The sequence below is a fragment of the Daphnia carinata genome, chromosome 7, assembly GCF_022539665.2.
Source record: "Daphnia carinata strain CSIRO-1 chromosome 7, CSIRO_AGI_Dcar_HiC_V3, whole genome shotgun sequence".
In the NCBI taxonomy this organism is placed as follows: domain Eukaryota; kingdom Metazoa; phylum Arthropoda; class Branchiopoda; order Diplostraca; family Daphniidae; genus Daphnia; species Daphnia carinata.
In genome coordinates this window covers 5,688,498-5,708,429 of record NC_081337.1, presented here as the reverse complement: position 1 = coordinate 5,708,429, position 19,932 = coordinate 5,688,498, and the positions used below count along the sequence as shown (strand labels likewise).

The 19,932-nt window shown below is 39.7% G+C and overlaps 3 protein-coding genes and 1 long non-coding RNA gene across 9 annotated transcripts; 2 read left to right on the top strand and 2 right to left on the bottom strand.

The window, feature by feature from the left end:
• Positions 1-235: 235 nt before the first annotated feature.
• Positions 236-1,143, top strand: LOC130699286 (uncharacterized). Its single transcript, XR_009003405.2, has 2 exons — positions 236-412; positions 470-1,143. It is a non-coding gene; the product is annotated as an uncharacterized LOC130699286 (long non-coding RNA).
• Positions 853-3,609, bottom strand: LOC130699271 (protein Spindly-like). The gene is made up of 10 exons (XM_057521602.2): positions 3,521-3,609; positions 3,252-3,445; positions 3,012-3,194; positions 2,799-2,951; positions 2,545-2,724; positions 2,249-2,458; positions 2,077-2,178; positions 1,873-1,985; positions 1,348-1,744; positions 853-1,216 (listed from the first exon to the last, which is right to left on the bottom strand). Exons 2-10 carry the CDS (start codon positions 3,420-3,422, stop codon positions 956-958), a joined length of 1,770 nt encoding a protein of 589 aa, XP_057377585.1. The 5' UTR covers positions 3,423-3,445; positions 3,521-3,609; the 3' UTR covers positions 853-955.
• Positions 3,610-6,847: 3,238 nt separating this feature from the next.
• Positions 6,848-14,402, bottom strand: LOC130699267 (protein encore-like). Of its 4 annotated transcripts, none has more exons than XM_057521598.2 (12): positions 14,069-14,402; positions 13,330-13,426; positions 12,679-12,770; positions 11,372-11,854; positions 10,965-11,313; positions 10,444-10,904; positions 10,151-10,378; positions 9,646-10,062; positions 8,856-9,587; positions 8,609-8,794; positions 8,372-8,546; positions 6,848-8,314 (listed from the first exon to the last, which is right to left on the bottom strand). In XM_057521598.2, exons 2-12 carry the CDS (start codon positions 13,343-13,345, stop codon positions 8,001-8,003), a joined length of 3,453 nt encoding a protein of 1,150 aa, XP_057377581.1. In that variant the 5' UTR covers positions 13,346-13,426; positions 14,069-14,402; the 3' UTR covers positions 6,848-8,000. The 4 variants fall into 4 exon arrangements, with proteins under 4 accessions (XP_057377581.1, XP_057377579.1, XP_057377580.1 ...); XM_057521596.2 differs by having other exon boundaries at positions 10,136-10,378; positions 14,069-14,400; XM_057521597.2 differs by having other exon boundaries at positions 10,136-10,378; positions 13,330-13,423; positions 14,069-14,400.
• Positions 14,403-16,210: 1,808 nt separating this feature from the next.
• On the top strand, positions 16,211-19,776 carry LOC130699343 (probable peroxisomal acyl-coenzyme A oxidase 1). 3 transcript variants are annotated; one of them, XM_059496095.1, is made up of 17 exons: positions 16,211-16,359; positions 16,507-16,638; positions 16,698-16,848; positions 16,936-17,104; positions 17,167-17,276; positions 17,337-17,350; positions 17,415-17,534; positions 17,600-17,802; positions 17,880-17,962; positions 18,026-18,188; positions 18,254-18,351; positions 18,415-18,507; positions 18,577-18,711; positions 18,781-19,033; positions 19,154-19,197; positions 19,264-19,382; positions 19,445-19,776. In XM_059496095.1, the coding sequence occupies exons 2-17, from the start codon at positions 16,512-16,514 to the stop codon at positions 19,540-19,542; spliced, it is 1,980 nt and encodes a 659-aa protein (XP_059352078.1). In that variant the 5' UTR covers positions 16,211-16,359; positions 16,507-16,511; the 3' UTR covers positions 19,543-19,776. The 3 variants fall into 3 exon arrangements, with proteins under 3 accessions (XP_059352078.1, XP_057377665.1, XP_057377664.1); XM_057521682.2 differs by having other exon boundaries at positions 16,228-16,430; XM_057521681.2 differs by having other exon boundaries at positions 16,228-16,434.
• Positions 19,777-19,932: the final 156 nt, after the last annotated feature.

Below are 19,932 nucleotides of genomic sequence, written 5' to 3'. Positions count from 1 at the left end.
AAATGATAAAAATAAAAAAGAAAAAAACAACCAAGGGGTGCTCTTTGCTCTCTCTTTCTCTTTTTATATCTATCAAAAAGATCTGGATGGAGCGCGACCTTGAACGTTGAGAGATGCTGGATGACTATTGGGTGGACGACCTTCTCAGCGTGCGATGGACTCGCTGAGGCTGATGCGATGGTTCAGCGTCTGTAGAGGACCTCCGCCGTCTAGTAAGGGAATGTGGAGACTGAGAGCTCCACTGGCGGTTGGCTCCAACTTCTTGGTCCCTCCTCTTTCATCTTTCCCTCCGCCTCCTCACCTTCGTAACTGCCACCCTCTTTGCCACACATACGCACAGAAACACGCACGCTCACCTCCCGCAGTCTTCTAGCTGCTAGGCGCGCCTGCTCCACCGATTTGCCACGTGATTGTTGGTTTTTGATTTTCGTTTGCCAAAATTTTTTTTATGAGACCTTCATTTTTACAGGTCTGAAATCTTCAAGCAATGTCCAATTTGGCAATGCAGGGTCGTTGTGTTTAAACTATCGACACTGACGAAGTCAGCTTAGCAACACAAATCAGACTACTCTAGTTTAACCAGTTACCATCATTCTTTACGTCTTCTTTTTTTTTGTGCCCAAAAGTAAATATTCTCGACTGTTCATCTTCAAGGAAACGATTGTCCTCTGCTGACGGCGATGGCTGCCCCAGATGATGTAGACACATCGCCTCAATGATGTTTGTTCGCAACTCAATCACTCTCGTCTTATGGCCCCCTTCATTGTCAAACTACGGTCCATCAACCCGTCTCCACCCAATCCAAATCGAGGTTCTGAATCAACAATGCCGGAAATGAGATTAACTTCAAAATTTTAAGCACAAATTTCTACTATAATCATTGGTTGCAATTTGAAATACCTTTTAATACAAAACATGACCACTTAGAAATAAGAACTGATCGGATGGGGGGTTATTATTGCTGATTACATTCCATGACGGGCGTTGCTGTCGGTACGTCAACTACTTCAACTTGCTGTCTGACCGGTTTGCTGATCCTGTTGCCGGCGGTAAATTTATCTTCAGCCAGATTTTCCGAAGTTATATCGCCATCTTCGTATTTGACACAGACTTGATTATTCATGCGCACTTGGCGCTTAAGAGTACATTGCGATGTCTCTACATAATGTACTGTTTCAGCTGCTTCATCACTTGGGGGTTTCGTGGGAATGTCCAACTGCAAAACGCGATCAAACACGTAATTAACTTATGCAATGCTGGCTACGGTTTGGAGCAAGTCAATTGCATAATTGCTTATTTCATTTAAATGATAGATAAGCTAAATTGTTATGTAGCAAAAATACTCACAATTAGTGAATGCTTTTGTTCTTCAGCTATCGATGCTTCTTCAACGGCAGCCGACGTATTGAATGTATTCGAATCAAAATGATTTTGGAGAACTACCCTCTCTCTCAGCGGCTTTTCCGGTTGTTTGATACTTCCTTGGTTTTCCAGGACGAATTTCACGTCTTCGACGACACGAGTCGGAGGAACAGAGTAGACGGGCGAAGAAGCGCACGTTGCTTTGTCGTTGGCCGCCATTTCTTCAATCTTGAGTTTAAGACGGAAAACTTCCCCTCGTGCTCGCTGAAAATTCTTTTCCGCTTCATGGAACTGTTTCGTAAGTTGCATTGTTTGATCGTTTTGGCATAGATTTGCACGGATATGGTCTCGAATTTCAGCGCGTAGCTTATCATTTTCTTCTCTAAATAAAAAATGCAAAAACAATTTTAGTTTTTACTACGAGATGGCGTATGGCGTACTCGATAATATCACAGGAATACTAAAACAGCTTATGGCAGGGTATTCAAATATTGACATATTTGTAATTACTGTTTCTGGGAAAGCATTGCTTGCATCCACTTCTTGGTGTCTTCTAATTGGGGAACTGGATAGCAAGCAGCCTGGGCTTTCTTTTCCAAAGCCTCAATTTTCTGCAACAAATCCTAATATTAAAGAAAACCCAAAGTCCCAAACAAATATATTAAAATATTTTAAGTTGTTTTTAAGTAAACAATCCAACCCAAATTACCGGACCTTGTTCTGTGAATTTGTAGAACGTAACAGATTTTCCAGCTGATCTACACTTCTGCTAGATTCAGAATTGTTCCCTCCACATGCTAAAAATGCCACTTGATTCTAAATACGACACGAACGGATTTTAACAACAAATTGTAAACTTAATACAGTGGATATTGGTGAAAGTTACCTTAACTTTAACTATTTCTGCCTGTAAATCCAAATTTTTCTTCTTTTCTTTGTCTAAAAGAGTTGTTAATTTGGCTAAATGTCGCTCGACCTGTTGTCGACGATCTTCGACTTCGCTAAAAATTGAGTTGCCTCGTTTCTCTGGGTTGGTTTGCGACACGCGCTCAGCTTCGAGCAAAGCTTGTAACTCTAAAATTTCAATACGCTTCTCCTACGGCCCGGGATGCGCAACAGATGATTAATATTTTAAGGTTTTCTGAATTCCTAATACCAAACGAATTGTTTCTGATAAATTACCTCTAAAAGCTTTTCAGACGACGCCAACGCCTTTTCTTTTGCTAAAATTTCGTACTCAAGTTCTGAAATCTTGTTAATATGTTGGTTTTCCCTCAAATGAAATTTATGTATTTCATTGTGTTTGGATAATAGGTCTTCTTCCAGTTTTTTCTTGCTCTCATTGGTTATTTCTAGATCCATCTTGATGAAAACAAAAAGCCAATAATAAGAGAATCAAACACAAATTTTGTTATTTAAATTATAAGATGACATACTTGTAATTGAGAAATTTCCTCATCGTGATTGCAGCTCACTGTCACAGGTTCACGCTCAGCAGACCTAATATATTTGATCTCAGCATCAAGTTCTTTAATTTTTAATTCATACTGTTCTTTGTTGGCCTCTGCTTGATCTTTGAAATTGGCAATCTGTTATGCAAATGAAGAACTTATTCATATAGCCTAATGTATTACTTAATATGATTATACCTGAGACATAAGAGATGATTCTTTTCTGTGCTGTTCTTCGTCTAAAGTTTTAAGCTGCTCATTCAATTTTTCTGTTTTTTGAAGTGATTCCTTCAAAGATTCCATCTCTGAGTTCTGCGAGATGTGCAATTTTTGTGAAACTTCAAGCTGCATTCGAAGATTGTGATTTTCTTGAATGGATTCCTGTGGAGATATAAATAATCAAACAATGAGATTTTAATATTGGCACAAGTTTAGCACCTCTTGAAGAGTCTGCATGTTTTTGATCTGGTGTTTAAGGACATTGATTTCATCAAGCAAACTTTTGCCATATACTGCAGACAACTGCAGATTGGCCTGGAGCTCATTACAATTCTGTTCCAATTCTTCCATCTGTTTCTTCACAGGGCAAGTTTCTAAATTGTGTTCCATTTTTTGTCTTCCTGAATCCTCCTCTACCAAAATTGGTAAGTAGATTTCATTAAGCATCTTAAATCAAACTATCTACTGCAACTTTTTATTTTACAAACCCCAGATCACAAAAGAAGGAACCACGTTTCTACACACAGCAACAAAAATCAGTACTACCTCGATTAGCAGTTGCGAACAGTTCGAATTGAAATCGAACAGGATGTGACGTAGGCGTCCGCCACACCACCTGGTGTCTAACTTTTCCAACGAGAAAAACCCAACGAATAATTACAAAACTTAATTCTGGAGACATTAAAACACCGCAATTTATGTGTTAGAACATTAGGAATTCATGCAACTCGTAAAAAACTAAAAATTAACAATTAAGAATCTCCGTGTAACTGTTAATTTTCTTGTATCTGTTTTTCAAAAACGACTGAATAAGCATTCTTCGCACGCTTACTGGTATTTAGGCTGTGCTAAATGAATCACAGAATATAAAGCAACGAAAGACGTTGAGATGAAATCAGAAATTTGTACGAATAGTGCATCGAAATATACAAATCGCATGTGCACGTTGTCCAACGTCATCACAGCTTTGCAAATCAACAAAAGAGTACACTCTCGAAACGTGTTTTTCTGTTTTGCTATTTCTGTATATAATATTCTGAACTCAACCATTCGCCTGTTTGCCCATGACTTCTTGCTTCTTCAGGTTAAAGAAAATTACAAAATAGAACAAATTATTGGTTCAAAATTAATTTGACGAAGTAACTTTTAAAATGAATAGGGAAAAGATACTTAGCATAGATCTGAAAACTCTGTTTCTCGGGGATACTTCTACTGGAGCGAGGCTAAAAAGGGGAAGAGAAGACCCAACTACGCACTTACCTCGATGGTATAAAAGGCCAGCTTTCTATTTGACGCTCACTCATTCACTATTATCCAAACTCAGACAGTTCAAAAACTACTTCAACATCATGTCCGAAACTCATTTCGATGAATATGAGCACTACAACTTTACTGAGGAGAACAAAATCCATTCAAATCACAGCGGTCGTTTACGTACAAAGAAGGTATCATTGTCTACAGCGTTCCTTTGTTGTTATTTTTATCGACATAGGGTCTATTGAACTAAAGTCAATCGACATGTTTTCGTTGCAGGAGGCCGAGCAACATACCAACAGATTTGATCCCAATGGACATACTCGTAAAATAGAAACTAAACTACACAATACGGAGAAAAATAGACGAGCTGAAAATGTTTCAGCCTCCAAATCCAAGTGATCTTCAAGTTATATTACTCAGGTATGGCTGCTGGTATCCTAAATTAATACTCCTGTCAAATGAGTACATCACTATATATTAGTCATTGTTTCCTTAATTGTCTTCAGGCTTTCGGATTCGTACATCAGTTGACGTGCGTGTCAGAAAAAATCGTCCATCGTCGGATTGTTCAACTAAACAAAAAAATATCCTTATTTTTTCCTTACTGTTTATGATAAAGAATTTTCTGGTGTTAATTTCTTGTGTGAAGGGCTAAAATATTTCATTATTTGTGATTCAGCTCAAATGCTTTTCTCATTTTTTTAAATGTTGGTGTTGTAAAATGTTCCTGTATTCTTGTCACGTGACTGTTGGTTGTCGTATCGATTAAGTCGTTAGAAGAAGAATACAATCAGCGTTAATGCACACTACTTCTGAAGTTTTGAATTACGGTATCGAAGATATCCTACTTAAGCTAACTTAGTTAAATTTAGATACATAACCTTCCTTTGACCACTAAATCCGGTTTTGGGTAATACGCTTCAGGGGTTTCCTTGCTGTTGCTGGGTGAAATTGCTCGCTTATCGTCTCCTTCTCCCCCATCACCCTTAAGGTCGTATTGCGTTTTGAGCGGGGGGGGGGGGGGGGGGGGGTCTCGGAAGTGTACAAGAACCTCCTGGTAGTTATGAATTAGTTAAAAGTCCTTGTCTCACAAAAGTCTGAGGTTGTCGTCGTCTAATATTGAGCATTTCTTCAAGGAAGGGTCAACATTGCCTTGACTTATTTTTCTAGAACCTTCGTCTGACCGACAGAACGCAGGAAGCAAATCAAGATTCTTGTCGTGCTAAGGAACGAAGACCCCATTCAAGTTTCTAGAAATTTGTTTTGTTTTTAATGATAAAAAAAGTAAACAATGTATATAGCAAACCAGAAATTGTTCTTGTGCCCTTCACTAACCTACGAAACACCATCACGCTTTAACGAGCATGAAGGGCGGTGAAACGTCATTTCGTACATCTGCATCGGCAGCTGTACATGACGCACCCATAAACTGCCAAAGCTGTGTGAAATGGTTATCGAATAAAGGAGGCCATCATCCCCTGTAACTTAAACAAACGTGTTTATAAGAAAAATATCCCTGTAACGATTTGAAACGTAGGCACAAAATGAGGTTACCTTGAGCAATGACAGATAACCCAATATAGTCATTTGTTTATCCAAAGGGAAGAGCAAAACAAAATTTCTAGATTACAGCATGCGTTTTAACTGCGCCAGTAGGGATCCTTAAATTTGCAGACGCCGCCCTTCTGCTGTATTTACAAAACAGAAAATGATTCCACGTGCTCTTTACACGTGAAACGTGTTGTTGTCCACGAAGCCCCAAGTCAAATCCAAAGAGGCACTGTCAGCACGTTCTTGATTACGCAAGATTATTATTTCAAATGGCGTATTGTGACACTCAATGCCATCTTGCGATCAGTTCAAGAGCCTACGCCGCCAAGATAAACAGTTGGGGAAATTTTTTACTGTACCGAATTCGTAAACAATCGAAAAATATAACCACAAAATTAAATTTAAGAAAATAATGGCATCTAAACGTGAACGTTATTTGCTTCCTGTACAGAACAAGTGCATATCTCGAGTAGATTACTCAGATTTACATTATGTGAAATGCTAATTTCCCTGTTGAACTTGTGCAACAATGGTGTCCCAATTGTTTAAATGATGTTAACGGTACTCCTGATTTTTCGAAATTGAATCTTGCAATGCGATGCGTAAACAGGTTGCTTGTGCAACACACATTGCAACGTTATTCTGTTTTAAAGTATCTTTGAACATTGTTTTTACCTTGACAGATGAGTACAAAATGGACTTTTACCATGTATTGAATCGGCTTTTTGTAAAAACGTGGTGTGCGTTAGAATAATTCAGCCTAACTTGTGTGGTTAGCCAATAGGCCAAGGATAACTTCATTAAGTGTTCTAATGTTTAATATGTTTACGTGCTGTTTGCTGTGCAAATTTCAGGGATTTTTAATTGTTTACTGATGTTCCAGAGTAAGAGCCATCTGGTGAAAAGAAACGATGTTTAAAAGATAACATCTCCGGCCACTCGAACATGGTATCCGTCTTTTCGAAGTTACACTAGCAAATGCGTCCTGATAAGAGCAGAACACCGCTTCTAAATTTACAAAAAATGCGTGCCCAGAGTTTTATAAATCCAATCACGAAATACAGATGCTAAATTTTTCACGAACTCTTACAATTTTCTCAAAGATAATTACAAAGAAACTAAAAAAATGAATAATAATAAGAAAGACAAAACAAATGAATGGCATGAATTATCCAGTGAAATCGGTCACAAAACAGTGACTGGCGAGTCAGGAGAGTAGACAGACTAGAGGGTGATTGAAACGGAGGAAAATGAAACCAAACACTGCACAAAATTGAATACAATTTGGAGCCGAAAAAGCTTGGTATCCTCACACACAACATGTGTCAAAGGTAGAAAGTGTACAGACTAATTTGGGGTTTAAGCATGAAATTGTAAGTATAATAAATAAATCAACTATTTTTTTTGCCATGAACTGTCCTGAAGGGCCGAGTATTGTGGGGTATAGCTGCTTTTATTTGTGTTTCTGTTTGTTTTCCAGTGTGAGCACTATGGTGAAGGTGTCGGCAGATGTGTAAAGTTTTCTAGATAAAAAGCTTTTCATGCGCATTTTTAAGAAGATATTCAATTGAGTTAAGAGAGATTTTTCATAAAAGAGAAAAGAAAACGACCATTTCGAAAGGAAATCATTTGAGGGATGGCTCAGTGCAGCCCTAGGCTTCATGAACACAACAAGAAATATTTTTCAAGTGTTATCGCCTTTTAGACCAAGTCCCACACGCAATGCGAAACAACTTGGTGAAAGTAACATTTTCTCTAAAAAAAAAAAAAAAAAGGATTTTTCTCAAGGTAGTTAACCGATTATCCGTTAATCCTCACCTTTCTCTAATTGCTTCATTGTTCCAGAACGTTTCAATACGATCTGAACAAAAAAAGAAATGTCAAGGGAAAATCCAATCAACACTTACTGAGAAGAGTTGTGTTGTTGATCATAGGTAAGGAATTGAACGAACTGTTAATAGAGGGTCTCCATGAGAACTATATCATTGTATAAATATAGCTTTCGAAACGTTTTGGTCATCACTTGATTTACCTAACTATTCAAGGAAAACTCCGGGGATAACGTGAGCCAAACTGTGTCCAACATAATTGGATGAATGGCTACCCGAATAAACGAATTATTTACTAGCTATCAGGTGTTAAATTGTTACTTTACACTGTTTAGCTCGTCGGTGAAGGAAACTGCTGAACAGGTGAGGACGAATGACTCTGCATAACAGAGGAAGGATCGGTCGTGAAACCGGTATGAGGCCGGAAAACTTGGCGTCTTGTTCTCACATGTCGTGAGGAATTAAACGCTAAGATGCCACTCTGATTCTGAACAGAAGATGATGTAGGACGTTGCAAACTTGAGACAGGCATGTGCTGTTGCTGTATGCGAGGTCTTAACGTATACGTGGCCGTTGGAGCTGGCGCTGGAAGTGAAAACTGTCGATGGAGTACAGTTGATGACTGTCGAATTGCTCCACATTCTCCTAACAAGTGAAACAACTATAAACAAACCCAACAGAAAAGAGATGCAATGAGCTAACCTGCAAGAAATGGTGACGGGAGTGAAGGTCCGTATAAACACGAGAGCCGATTAGGCGAGTGAGGGGCTGCCACTATTCGATTGGACGGCATTTCAACGTTAACTGGTTCTCTCTCAGGCGTGCCACGATTGGTTGCCGAGGCGTTTGTCACCAATGACCACGGCGATGATACATACTATTGATCAATAAAGCAAATTAGAGTGACGTAAGGTAACATGGCATGCCAAAAACTAATACATGCGCATTGTTAAACTGATGGTGAACTAGGCTGGACGGAAAATAATGTTGCCTGTTGCCTTGTGAATGCGTGGCAGAATTCATCAATGGATAAACCACTGATGGATGGTATGGGGCAACCGCAACATTTGCAGTTCCGTTATAAGGCTGCTGTATTTGGTGATGCATTATTTGACCATTACTTTGCTGGAAACATTAAAGTATTTAATTTGACATGTATTCTGAAATATGAAAATGGCAAACTTACAACTCGAATGGATGCTAGGTAAGGATTGGATGCCAATGATGCCGCTGGTGCGCTCGTTACAACAGTTGGGGGAGTCGATCCAGACCGAGGTGGCAAGTTGTTACAAGTGGCTTGCATTTTCCCGTTGGGAACTGATCTAATAGGAACTGTGGTCACAAATGGCCCATTCGGAGCCATTTCAACATGCTGGGCTAAATTATCGGTTAAAGCCGCAGTATAAGACATCGGTGGGACTCCTCCGATTGGTCTAAGACTTAAATTCTTCATGGCCGAGTACAAGTCGTTGGCATCGATTATTGTGCCATTGTCACCTGAAGGGCCTAAACAGGCTTGATAGAGTACATAGCCATGTCCATGGGCAACTGGAACAGCAACACAATTCCCTTTCATTTGGTCATCGAAAGAAGCCGAAGAAGTAACTGTAGGGGCAACGAAGTAGCCATTTGGTTGAGGATCGGGTGCTGCAGTCGCTCCGTTTGTAGAGTGAAACGAGGTAAACTCTGGAGCAAAATACGCCTGTGGCTGGTTAATATACGAAGCAGTCAAAGTTGGTGATATAGGAGTCTCATAACAGTGTTGTGGCCAACTCGAATACACAGGAACAGATGTCATTGCTGTGCTCTCCCCGCTTTCTGTTTTCACTTCAGGTCTATCATAAGATTCGTAAGGCTCTGGCTGTTGGATTTCTCCAGTTATTTCACTGTTTGGATTATCAGCAACATTCACTTCAACCTGGATGAAATATCTGTGTTATTCGAATTCTCCTCAATTCACTTCTCTTTTGTTTTACCTGGAACGGTAGTGGCAAGTGTGGGTTGTATCTGTATGCAGAGCCATCAGAATTATAAAAAGGCTGTCCAGTTTGTGGATTGATGAGAATGCTACCAGCTGGCACATCATCCAAACTGGTCACTGCCCACAGCAGAGTTGTATTACTAGTGGAGGTGTTACTAGACACGGTTTCAGTAGCAGCGGTTACAGCTCCTGAACTGGAATTGCCTGCATTTGCACCAGGTTGATTCCATTCTTGGCAACCAGCAGCACATTGAGATTCCATACTACTGTTACATGATGTCGTCTGTGTTCGGAGCGGAATCATCCGGCTATTGGCGACAGGAGTAGGAGAAGGAGCTGCTGAATGTTGGGACTTGTATCCGGAGCTTGTAGGACTGGAGCGTGAAATACTGATCGAACTTGCATTTGAATCCTAAAAACAAAAGTTAAGCATTTTTATTGGTTTCATATGGATATTGAAAGTCATATGTAAACGCGTAACGGACCTCGCTTGAACGTACTTGTTTCGATAAAAACCGAGAGCCATAGTTATGACCGCTGTGATGGTTGAGAATGGGTTGTTGATGAACAGACGGACTGACCACGTTTTCGTCTGCTCGTATGGCTGCCCCGTTAGCCTCTGATGCACAGGTTGCCGTATATCCACCAAAACTGTAAGATTTAGCGACGGTAGGACGTAAAGTGTTGCCGTAACTGCCGAGAAGATCGCGGCTATCAAATGACTCCACCTGCGATGGGAAAGTAGAGGTTTTTTTCTCAATTTAACAACCGAAAAATGTGTAAGATTAACTACCTTAGGAATGCGGTTGGTGCGGAGTGTTCCCTGGGTTAACCGCTTGGGCCATCGAAGTGTTTGAATCTCTTCGCTATTTGTGCGTGAAGTTGTAGGAGTGACATATGTGGATACCGATTCCGAAACATTTTCCTTCCTCCTAGCTCCCATTGCAACCGGTGGCGATCCTTCAGCACAAGTTCCTTCTGGGACCAACGTCACTTGAGGTTGAAAGGCACGGTTCTTTGGTCTACTCTCCATGCCCACATCACGTTCTTCTAGGCTCTTACTTCTGTTTTCCGGTGAACGGGTAAACTTGTTGCTACTACCACTGTGCGGCTCTTCGAACGAAACCGTTTCTCTTTTGGGATTCAGTTTTCTGTTGGGCTCCTCGGGTAAAACGATATCATCGCGCACGTACTCTTTGAATGCAACCTCCGGCAACCGCGTATGACGTGATTTGCTCACTACGACGCAGTTACCTACAACGCAAAAAAAAATTCATTAATAATTAATGGAGGGTATTGATTTGTTGGGAGTACCAGACTGGTCGACGTTGTGTTCCATGCCGAAATAAGCGGCGACCCGGTGGACGAGCATGCGGTGATAGGAGGACATGGCGGGGAACCGGTGACAGGTGCGCTTGGCATCGCGAACGAGTGCGATCATGTCCTGTTCGATACGTAATAGCGTCATCCTATCTTTGTAATTGCGGTGTAATGTTTCAACAATAAAGTGCTGCAAGTCAACGCCCGTATTGTCCGTGTACAAATGAGAACCGACGGTAAGGTAGACATCGTTCCCGTTAGTTAATTCCGTGCTAGAATCACGTGATAGTGAAAACGAAACAAACGAGCTCGTGCTATCAACGCTGCACTGCGAACTCCCCACCTGTTCATTCATTTAGATAAATATGTGTGGAATGATTTAAAAGAAAATGTAAATCGACCTGGACTCGAGGACGAAGTCGATTAGGTGCAATTTCTTGTTGGTGATTTGAAGAAGTCTCGTCGTTACTCTCGACGACCGTGATGACCAGAGATGCCTGCTGATTATGTTGCTGTTCGTCAGGAGATGAGCCATTGTTTGTAGCATTAAAGTGAGGTGAAGGCGAATCTGGAGGCGGGGATGCAGCTTCACGTAAGGCATGACTCCGTACCAGCAACTTCATTTTATTGACTTTCTTTTGACGACATTCGCCTTCAGTGCTGGTGCTCTGGCTAGAAACGAGGTCGGCTTGATGATTGGACCATTTTTGATTGACTGGACTTGTTGTCGTCTCATCGTTCGAATAAATGGCATTGGGCAAATGGCTATTGTCTATCTGATCCACTTCAATAGATGAGGTGTCCATGTACTCCCCCAGGAACTCTTCGTCCTCCATTGCAGCCCAGTCTTCTGTCGCCATTGAAGACTCGCGTATTTCGCTCAACTTTTGGTCAATAAAAACAGACATTTAACACACGATGCTAATAATGACAAATAGAAAGAACAATACGATATCACTCGATGAAATTTCTATTTTAGTTTCATCGCTGAATCAAATTTGCTTTGTTTGCATTGCACCCTTTTTTTATGTCAAGAACAAAATTGATTGATTTGGAAACAAAGGATTTTAAATGCAAAAAAAAAAATGAATTCGTCCAAAATTGTTTCAATTCAATTTACAATTCAATTTGCTTTCGACGTAGATAGCCATCTTAATACCATACTAAATCCTTGTCATTTGTTTTATTTTTTGGATTAAGCAGTCTGATTAAATAGGTAAAAAAAAAATAAGGATGGACCTAGAAAAGTATTAAGACATCCTTAACTTTTTCATTAGCATTTTTCTAGTTAAAACCCTAAATTAAACAATCACTGGTTTAAAACTCGTCACAGAATGGACGCATATTGTGTTTCGGGAGTTAGGCGAGTCAAAAGTCAATAAGCTTTGCGACAAACTAATGGCTAACGTGGGGAAGGCGTAGTCAACCGAAAGAATGGATAAAAAGGCGACAGCCGAGACCAAGGACAACGAAGACTATTTCGGGACAGAGCTCCGCGCGCGCCAGTCTCTGGCACCAGAACACGGGAGAATACGCGGCCAAGCTCACAACAGTCAACCGTGAAAATGGTCGAACGTAAACATATGATAGCACAGATGGCTACAACTCCCTATATATGCTGTAATCTAAGATCTTTTTAAGTGATTTCTCCTAATAAAAATAAGTGTGATGGCAACCTGTACGAATAAAACAGAAAAACTGAACTTACACTATCGTACAGGTGATGGCTACGAAACGGACGAACTCTTCGGGAACTATGTACCGATGAATCTACAGGATCATTCCGGTTGTCGATAGTCTCTGTCGGTGGATAGGTGAACAACAAACAACAACGAAAAAAAGCACACACGCTTTAAAATATTGATACAACGAAAACTTCTACGTCGTCGGTATAAACAATTTGAATAACTTAAAATGAGAACATGTGCGTGACAAATGAAAGAGGTCAAACATTTCTTCACTGGTGGCCAAAAGAAACTAAATAAACAAGAGTCAGTTGTTTCCCGTGAACAGCTGTGTTTGTACTCAAGTATCATTCCCATCAGCTAGGTGTCTGAACCTAAGTAATGGGACATTCCAATTCAAGTCCTTAAATCAACTGCAAAGCCATTTGTCAAAACGACACAAGACCATTTTAAATCGAAACTCTTGAACGCGTTTAATCAATAAAGTAGAGCATGCTTTGGCGACGTGGAACGATTTGTACCAATAAGCAAAAGGTAAAGTTACACACGGAGTTTGGTACATTTGAAAAGACATGACAGGGCGCAACCGCGCAGCAAATATCCATTAAGGATATGAATATGGTAGTGCCGATCGATTTAACGTTCAAGGATTTTTGCATCAGAGAAAAACTTACTTTCGATTTGGGCCATGAAGAAAGGAGACGAACGAAAGATGGCGTCCACTGGGATGAGAAATCGCAGGATTTCAGTTCAAAGTGCGTTCATTAACTGCTGTTGAAAAGCAGAAATCGGATTAGACGTTACCGATGGCAAACAAACGCGCACGCAACAAGAGCAGTTCCTTTAGGGTAGAGAGGACGATGGCAAATGAATTTACAGGCATAAAATGTCTACGTACATATGTGCGTATGGTGTGCGAATGAAAACGCTAATAACAAATCTCGTTAATGCTGCTTCCAGGGGATGGAATCATAGCTTCACGCGTAGGAGAAACAAAAAATCGTGAAGTCTATACCGCAAGACTAAGCATACATACCGCAATACAGACGAGAGAAGAAATAAAAAAAGAGTATAATAATAACATAGAGCACAGCAATATAATCTTGGAATATACCAACACATGCGAACGTGTGTAAGAGAACGGAAACAAAAATAAAGAAGAAGAAAAGGAAGGACGAAAGTGGTAAAACGGGAAGGAACTAACGAAGTGTGGGAATCAAATACTAACAGGCGCGGACGATATGAACTTTTGGACGGAAAAAGATTTCCTAAAGATCCGTCAGTTGATCTTAGCCGATAGATGAAATCGCCATGACACCACAACAAAGACAAGCTCTTTGAGGAGCAATTTGCACAGTGGAATTCAAGAAATAGGCCAGCAAAAGTGTTTGGAATTTCAGACGAAATACATACCTTTGACTATTGACTGTCCACGAACGGAACGATGGCGTAATCGGTAAGCTATTTTCTAGCTCTTCAAATGGCGGAAGGCCAAGGAAAATCTCAGCGGGCGATACTCGACGGGCTGGGGCTCCCGCTGTGTGGTGCAGAGGCAAACGAGTAAGCAACGACCACGGTCTTTACAGTTTCGATGCAGACTCAATGTTTGTTTTGAGACTCATCTGCCCGGGCATTCGGCAAACGGGCGTATTAAAATGGCATCATCCTTTTTCAGAAACATGCCGGAATTTTAAAACAAATGAATAAGACACACCGCAATCACTCTAGCACTTTTAGAATTGTTCGAAGAGCGCAACACCAATGTTCACAGATCTTAGAACTTTGTCCGAGTGAAGCGTTGAAGGAGGTGAAACAAACGAAGAATTGCTCGGGAGCTGGAACCCTATCTCACAGATATATAGGGGAGGTGGTAACAATGAAGTTTCGCGTCTGCGTGAAACGCGCAGCCCGCGTACACACACATCTGCGGCAACATGGCCGTGTATTTGTCTACGTATATTCGAGCGCTACTGCAGCCGCAGAGAGAAACTTTTCCAGTTAGAATTTCGACCGATGGGTTTCGAATCGACTTGATCCGTAACGCATGCGCGTTGAGTTTCAGGACATATATATACAGTATATATAACAGTTCAGCGCGAATGTTGTCTAGTTAGAATAACTCACTAGGTGAATGTTCCCAGCTGTCTGTAGGTTCACCCACGACTTTGCACTTTACGTCCTCAACTTCCGTTTCAAAATACGTTCTGAGCCAATAAGATTTGCGATTCGATCAAACAAACTTTGTCAAACAAAGCACAACATTTTTTTCTGAAACATGGCATGATGATACACACTCCATCATGATTGAACGAATGGATGGAATTTAAGAGACACAAAAATAAAAATAGGACGATAGAATATAAATAGGACTGTATTCAGGACAGAACAAATATTGGATTAGACCGTATACGCGTTTCATTTTAATTCTAAATAACTTCGTTTCATAACCGACTGTTTATTCAAGTTGATGTGCATAGAATAATCATCCAACCACCTGTTTCGATTAGTTTTATGCGTTGTACAGTCGATCAAAAGACGGAGGGATTCCTTCTCTGATATGGCATGAGTGTGACTAACAACATTATACTGTTTGTGTACAAGTCTTTCTGACGAGTAAAATTATTTTTTGCATTTTTAAAATGTATTGTCATCAAGCCAAACCTCTACAGCGATAATGTGGAACAAAAAAGGATTTTATTACAAAAAATTCTTTCTAGAAAAGCTGTAAATAATTCGGTCTATCGCAAAGCGCCAATCGAAAAGAATCACACGAAAAAGATTGAATTCAAGAAATCAAACTGGTTGTCATGGTGACATGGCCTAAAAGTAGCAAAACAGTAATGCAACAGAAAGAGCAATTGCGTCACATTGAGTTTCTATGGTTGGATCGCGTGCCAAGATGCAATACATTTTGGCGAAACTTTTTTTTTCTCCGGAACTCGCCTAACTGCATGACAATAGTCAACAACTCTTTTGAAATAGATGTTCAACGAAGCTTGTGCGCAATGCTGCTTTGTTATTTCTAGGAAAAATGGACAAATATCTTTAGAAAAACAATAATCTACCGACTGAATCAATTAATAACAGCAGCATAATGTTAAGTGCAACAAAGTAATAGTTAATAAAGACATTGATAAATAATCTCATACCAAGAAAGATTCGTTGGTTGAATCTGTCAATCGCACTGGTTTAGATAACAGATTTTTTCTGTCAATAGTAGGCGTAATGAGTAATACATACAGAATTATCAATAAAAACAGGACTTTTGTGTACAAGTAAAAATGGGCAGAAAAAGTCAATGTACTCATTTCCTTTTTACTGCGTAGTATTACGAGGTAGTACATCATTGCACACCATTTTAATTGAAATACTTAACCGCAGATGAATTAACTACGTGAGGTAAAATATATTGTGTAGAGACAGCGATAAAACACGAAAGGTGATAAACGTAGGCATCGATATTTTGTTATTGAGTATCAGAGATAATCTCCGATTAGACTCCAAAAAATAACAAAACCTATGGACTTTAACATTTAACTATTTGCTATTTTAAAGGATGGCAATGCTTTTTTACTATGTCGACTGCTAAGCCAAGGGGTTGGAAAATACATGTTGTGATAAAATAAAAAAGAGAAGAACTATAAGATTGTCCAACTTTCTAGCCAAGCCTATTGACTGGGCATTCACGTTGGAAACTTGTAGCCGTGGAGTCCTATTTTCTGTTTTCACTGATTGCAATTGAATATTGCTCATCTGTTATCGTCACACGCATTCAGTACGTATAAATCTTATATAAGTGCTTATGTCCAAACGTAAATCGTTTTTTAATCAAAATTTGGTTTATTTTGTAGAAAAAATGACAACGGCAATTTACGAAAACCCCGATTTGAAGAAGGAACGTCAAAATTGCCCTTTCAATAAAGAAGAAATTACAAATTTCCTTGATGGAGGGAAAGAAAAAACTAAAGAGCGTAGAGAGCTGGGTATGAAAGTCTTATCTAGTTCAAAATATTGAGTTACAATCAAGTTCTCTATATTCTAGAAACATATATTCTCTCTGATAAATCATTAAGAGATGATGTTCCGATGGAATATTTAAGCCATGCCGAAAAATATGCTGAAGAGCTACGTAAATCATGTCTGCTCATGCAGAAATTGGGAGATTCACCAGCTGGCCAAGTGCAAACCCTAAGGTGATTCGCAAGCACACAAAAATTCATATTGTAGCTCTATTAAACTGTCAAATATTTTTTTTGGAAACTATGCCAATGGTATTTCAGGTCCTTAATGGGGGCTGGTCTTGGATCTGCCATCTTGAAAGAGGGCAACCCCATTGCACTGCATTATGTAATGTTTATTCCTGCGTTGATGGGCCAAGGGACAGTAGATCAACAAGCAAAGTGGCTTGAGAAAGCTTACAATCTTAATATCATTGGAACTTATGCCCAGGTATGGCAAGCAACTCTGTACATTTGTGCTTCAAATAGTTCATTTTTGGCCCCACTATTTAGACTGAACTTGGACATGGAACATTCCTTCGTGGGCTTGAAACAAAAGCAACCTATGACCCAGCTACTAAAGAATTTGTATTGGAATCACCCTCCTTGACAGCATACAAATGGTATTTCTAAATTCTAATTTTCTGAATTATGGTGTAAACATTCTTTGTATTTTTATTTAGGTGGCCTGGCTCGTGTATGGTTTTCTCATTCTTTGCGTATTTACTTTAGTTTTTAAAACATGTGTCATTGTATTTTAGTGGGAAAAACTGCGAACTACGCTGTCGTAATGGCACAGCTCTACACAAAAGGAAAGTGCGAAGGGATTCACCCATTTATGGTGCAGTTAAGAGACGAAGAAACTCATGAACCATTGCCTGGTATTATTTATATACGTCTCGTGAATTGAAAAAAAAAACCACATTACTTAACTGCCAAATTTTAGGCATTATGGTTGGAGAGATTGGCCCCAAGCTCGGGATGAATACGAACGATAACGGCTATCTCGGGTTTGACAAAGTCCGAATTCCTCGTGAGCAACTTCTTATGAAACATTCCCAAGTTTTAGAAGATGGAACGTACGTTAAACCTACTAATAGTAAATTAAGCTACGCCACGATGGTTTTTGTACGCGTTGTCGTTTGTCAGGTAAACAATTGTATTTGTCAATTATCTTCGAACTAATTATCGACATTTTTTATTGAATATTAAACGTAATTTATAAGGATGTCACAGTGAACCTGAGAAAAGCTGTCACTATTGCAACGCGGTACAGTTGCGTCCGCCGCCAGTCAGAGCTTAAACCCGGGTTAGTTGTAAAAATTAACACTTGATTTAGAAGGAATTTTTATTAATTTCTATGGACTTGTAGAGATCGGGAGCCACAGGTTATGGATTATCAAGCGCAACAGCACAAATTGTTGCCACCATTGGCAGCCACCTTTGGGTTCCAATTAGCAGCCGATCATCTGTGGAATTTGTACAATACTGCCAACAATAGCATGGAACAAGGAGATATGGAACTATTGCCTGACGTATGTGCCATTTAGGCAGCTTTCGTTTCGTTGCATCGGCTTAATTGCAATCCTTTGTCTCATAGCTCCATGGACTGTCATGTGCCTTGAAAGCGCTTTGTTCCAGCGAAGCCGCCAACTTTGTTGAAACGTGTCGACAGTCCTGTGGTGGCCATGGCTATATGTATGTTTATTAATTCTGAATATGTATATATTTTAGTCTTATTTTTCGTAATTTATTTAATAGGGCATGTAGCAACTTTCCGCGCATATACGGTCAGGTAACTGCAGCGATAACGTATGAAGGGGAAAATACAGTTTTATGGCTCCAAGTTGCAAGGTCAGTACCTGATTCTTTTCTATTTTTAGTTTACTTTCATGTATTTTGATCAAAAACTAAATTGCCTAGGTATTTGGTCAAAACTCGCAAAGAAAAATCTGGTGGCTTAAGTGTGAAGTATTTAATTGATGAAGAAAAGGGTCCAAGAACTGTCCAAACAACTCCTGAAGGAATCGTAAAACTTTACCGACGAGTGGCTGTCGGGTATTCTCTTGAATTTAAGAGTCATTGTTTTAGCCCTTATCTTTTATCATTGATTTTTTTTTTTTCCAGATTGGTTGACATAGCTATTGCTGAACTGGAGAATAACGGTCGTAAAGGCTATGCACCACACGATGCCTGGAATCATGCTGCCGTCCATCTAATCAAAGCTGCCCAAGCCCATGCACGGTTATTCGTTGTTGAAAGCTTTGTCGATTCCTTAAAAGGGACTCGGTTGTCCGCTCCAGTTCGCGCCATCCTGTCTCAGCTTTGCGAGCTCTTCATCATTTATTGGATCCTAGATCGAAGCGGCGACTTCTTTTTGGTAAGCTTTTTAACGAGAGCATTTCTAGAGAAAGGCAAATTATCTTCTAAAGAGAGAAAGCAAACGTCCCATAGCAACTTAATAATTCTTAAAATTACATTTGCGTTTTGCGATCTACAGTGTGCCAATTTGAAAAAGGAGGACTTACTTCAGCTAAATTCCAAGTAGATATCAATACTTACTGTTGTATCGTTACAAATGCCATATAACTCCTGATTTTTCCGAAAAAGGTACGTGCAATTGCTTGCTGCAATTCGTCCCCAGGCCGTTAACATAGTTGATAGTTTCGATTTGCGGGACGAGATTCTTGGTTCTCCACTTGGAAGCTGGGATGGAAACGTGTATCAAAGTATGTTATTAAAAGTGGCATTCGAACAAGCAACTTATCACAAACATAAATCTTGTATACAGGACTATTCGATGAAGCTGCCAAGAGCCCCCTGAACCAGAAGAATGTCCATGAATCCTTCCACAAATATCTGAAGCCTTTATTGAAATCCAACCTTTAGTTTGGTAATCGACCTTGGAATATTTACTGGAATGCGGACGATTGAATGTTAGAGTTCTGGGGTGGCTACACTTTCCTGAAAACTGTAATTAGCCTTATCGTATGGGGCGTGATGAAAATTTGTTATTTTTGTTTGTCTACAATTTTCCGGAAAATATGGGTGAAAACATTATACTGTTTAATGTGACATTTTTAGTATTGGGATTATAGTGAACTGAATACAATACACAATTTATACGGTTAATAATGATAATAAAAATATATAATGAGTTTAAACGCAACGAAATGAGGCCATTTGGAACAATCAATTGTTTAAGGAGACAATTCTGGTGTTTAAACAAATGCGCGAAAAGCAGATAACGCCGAACAAATTTGCATATTGGATTGCCAT